Source organism: Pyxicephalus adspersus, chromosome 10 (assembly GCF_032062135.1).
Source record: "Pyxicephalus adspersus chromosome 10, UCB_Pads_2.0, whole genome shotgun sequence".
Lineage (NCBI taxonomy): Eukaryota > Metazoa > Chordata > Amphibia > Anura > Pyxicephalidae > Pyxicephalus > Pyxicephalus adspersus.
The window spans coordinates 4,910,547-4,913,309 of NC_092867.1; the positions used below are offsets into that span (position 1 = coordinate 4,910,547).

Consider the following 2,763-nt stretch of genomic DNA (forward strand, 5'->3'; position numbering starts at 1 on the left):
GGTAGATGCATCCTAGAGAAGGGCAGGTGAGGGGACACACAGGTAGATGCATCCTAGAGAAGGGCAGGTGAGGGGACACACAGGTAGATGCATCCTAGAGAAGGAAAGGTGAGGGGGCTCACAGGTAGATGCATCCTAGAGAAGGAAAGGTGAGGGGACACACAGGTAGATGCATCCTAGAGGACAGGTGAGAGGACTTGGCACCCTGCAATGAGTTTGAATAGAAATTGTTTTCTTGTGTTTAAAACACACAACAAATGCAAATAACAGATTCCCCTTTACCTCATTGGTATGGTGTACACAGTTCTGAGGCCGTCTATGACCTGCTTTGTGTCACTTTGGATGCTGAAGATCTTTTTGAGATCTGACTGCACCAAAGGCAAAGCAAGTCAGATGCAGCCTTTTCCTGCGATGTGCAATGAATGAGACATTGTTCCAATGCTAAAGCTTGGCCTGTGTACACAAGCCTGTAAGTAGGTTATGGAATTCAAAGTCTCAAATTGCAGTATAACGTACAGAGAAAGCTGGGGTGAGACTTCCTTTATTGGGGTGCACGCCATGCTAAACAATGTATATACTCCTCACTGTACACCCATAGATGTGAACTAGTGCCATGGCCGAGTATTAAAATGATTTTTGCAGACTGTGAAGAAGATTGAATTGATTACAAAGTAATTTCAATACTGTTGCACAGGATGGGAGACCGGTTGTTCTTCTACAAGGTCCCTTTCCCTGATTGTGAATGGATAGTGAAAGAAAAAGAAGACAACCGATGAGCTCATCTCTAACGCCACAGCACGGCTCTGTGTGCCAGTTTCAGCTCTGATACACGAAGACAAAATCAAGTTCAAGGCTGTGTACACACGTTAGATTTTTGTTGTTGAAAAAGATCATCACAATCCTTAACGATAAGACTAGGGGAGAACAACGGAGCAGCATCCTACTGCGCCCCTACACTTGCATTGTGGACGTTTTTCATTCATGGATCCGGCAGGGCGGATCCATGGATGACGTCAGACAGCTGCTGTACACACATCAGATTCTCATACGTCAGATTCTAGACCTGAGGCAATATTTAAACGAGAATCATCTGATATGCGTATGTAGCCTAAGGCTGGGTACACGCTGCAATAATTGCCATTGGATAGGATCTTTCACTATCCATTCCAAGGACTAAAGTATGAACAATGCATGAACGAGCGCTGTATATACAAAACTATTCTGCTCTATAGAGAGGGGAGGGGGGAGAACAATGGGAGGGTGGAGAACGATGGAGCGGCACTGCTTCGCTCTCTCCCCTTCACTTGCATTGCGATCGTTCCTCATCCGTGGATCCACAAGGAGTGTCGGTACACATGCCAGAATCTTGTCCGATTTAAGCCCCGAGGTGATTATCGGAGGAAAATCATCTGACGTGTGTACGTAGTTTTACACTGCTTGCATTAAAAATAACAAATGATGTATTATTAAGCTCAGAGTTTCAATAATTTGTACATTTTCTGTCCATCCAGCTCAGATTTTAGCATTGCTGCGTCACCTGTTTGATGGAGTTTAGATGAAGCATTTCGGTCTCTCCTCGTTTCCTCATTTCTTCTCTGAGATGGTCTTTCTCCGAGCAAATATCTAGGATCAGCTGCTGGTGCTTCTTATTCTCTTCAATCAACCTGCACAAAACAGAAAATAAATTTTAAGGGGTCATTTATAAACCATACCTGGTGGTGAATCCATCACTCAAATTGTGACTAAAAACAAGAAGTGTTGGTAAAATCGATGGTCATACACCTGGATTTATAAGCACACAGACGGCCATTACTCCGGGGATATTTGCATACATGGTGCGTAACACATCGGCATCATAACCTGTAATTGTGCCGCAGGTATCCATTCAATAGGCAACGACTGCTGAGGCTAACTCATGATGGTGGGTAGAGCCGGGAACACAAATGGAGTTCACAACAAACAAAAGCCTGTTGCACACGGACTGACCATTTAATCCCGCTTACCTTTGTGCGCATTAAACACAATATTAAACATGCATATACTAACAGCTATTACTGTAAATGCATTTTTATCTGCATGGTTTATGTCGTCCCCTCCATCATCCTTTGTAATGCTGTAGAGGCGCAGGATACATTATTCTGCTGCATGGCCGTCTCCAGAGAGAAGGAAAATCATTACCTCAATCAGACTCGCTTCTCATTTTAATCAGACCCCCGGTAATGGCACCGCTGTGCTGCGGATTAGCTGTGGCAAGGAAAGGGTTAAAACTGGTGACCTGCGGGGTTTCACCCTAATACACACAAATGTAAGATTCACTGTGTAGAAATATATGGTGAATATCTATAAGCAGGAAACGTTTAGAAGTTGGTTAACATTTGTAAAGCTGCCATGGTATAGGCGCCAGATTTTCATCAACTGAGAATTTTTTTTTATCTCAAATTTTTTTTTTTACCCCAAAACAAGTGAATGTTGTGGTTTGCCTCCCCCGGACGCAACCAGCTGCAGCACAAATCATAAACAGCAACCGCATGGCTAAAAGCAACATTTTGTAGTTTGGAACTCTGCATAGAAAAAAATGGTCCCCACTTGCTCCCATTCATTTGAACAGGAGCAGACGGGACTGTGGCTGAACCCCTGGCAGAATGATGTCTGTAAAGATCCTTGTTGTTAGCGCAGCCTCACCACAATGCTGTTTAGTGACTCATAATACCAGATCTCTATTGGGGAAGGTGCAGCGTGGAGCCTCTTCTCATTAAAAAAAAA

At 43.8% G+C, this 2,763-nt stretch overlaps 1 protein-coding gene across 1 annotated transcript in view; it reads right to left on the reverse strand.

The window, feature by feature from the left end:
* CCDC186 (coiled-coil domain containing 186) overlaps nt 1-2,763 on the reverse strand; it is a 43,283-nt gene that overhangs the window by 33,605 nt on the left and 6,915 nt on the right. Inside the window, exon 3 of the mRNA XM_072424543.1 lies at nt 1,538-1,664. Coding sequence (XP_072280644.1) covers nt 1,538-1,664 — 127 coding nt within the window. The remainder of the gene's footprint in view (nt 1-1,537; nt 1,665-2,763) is intronic.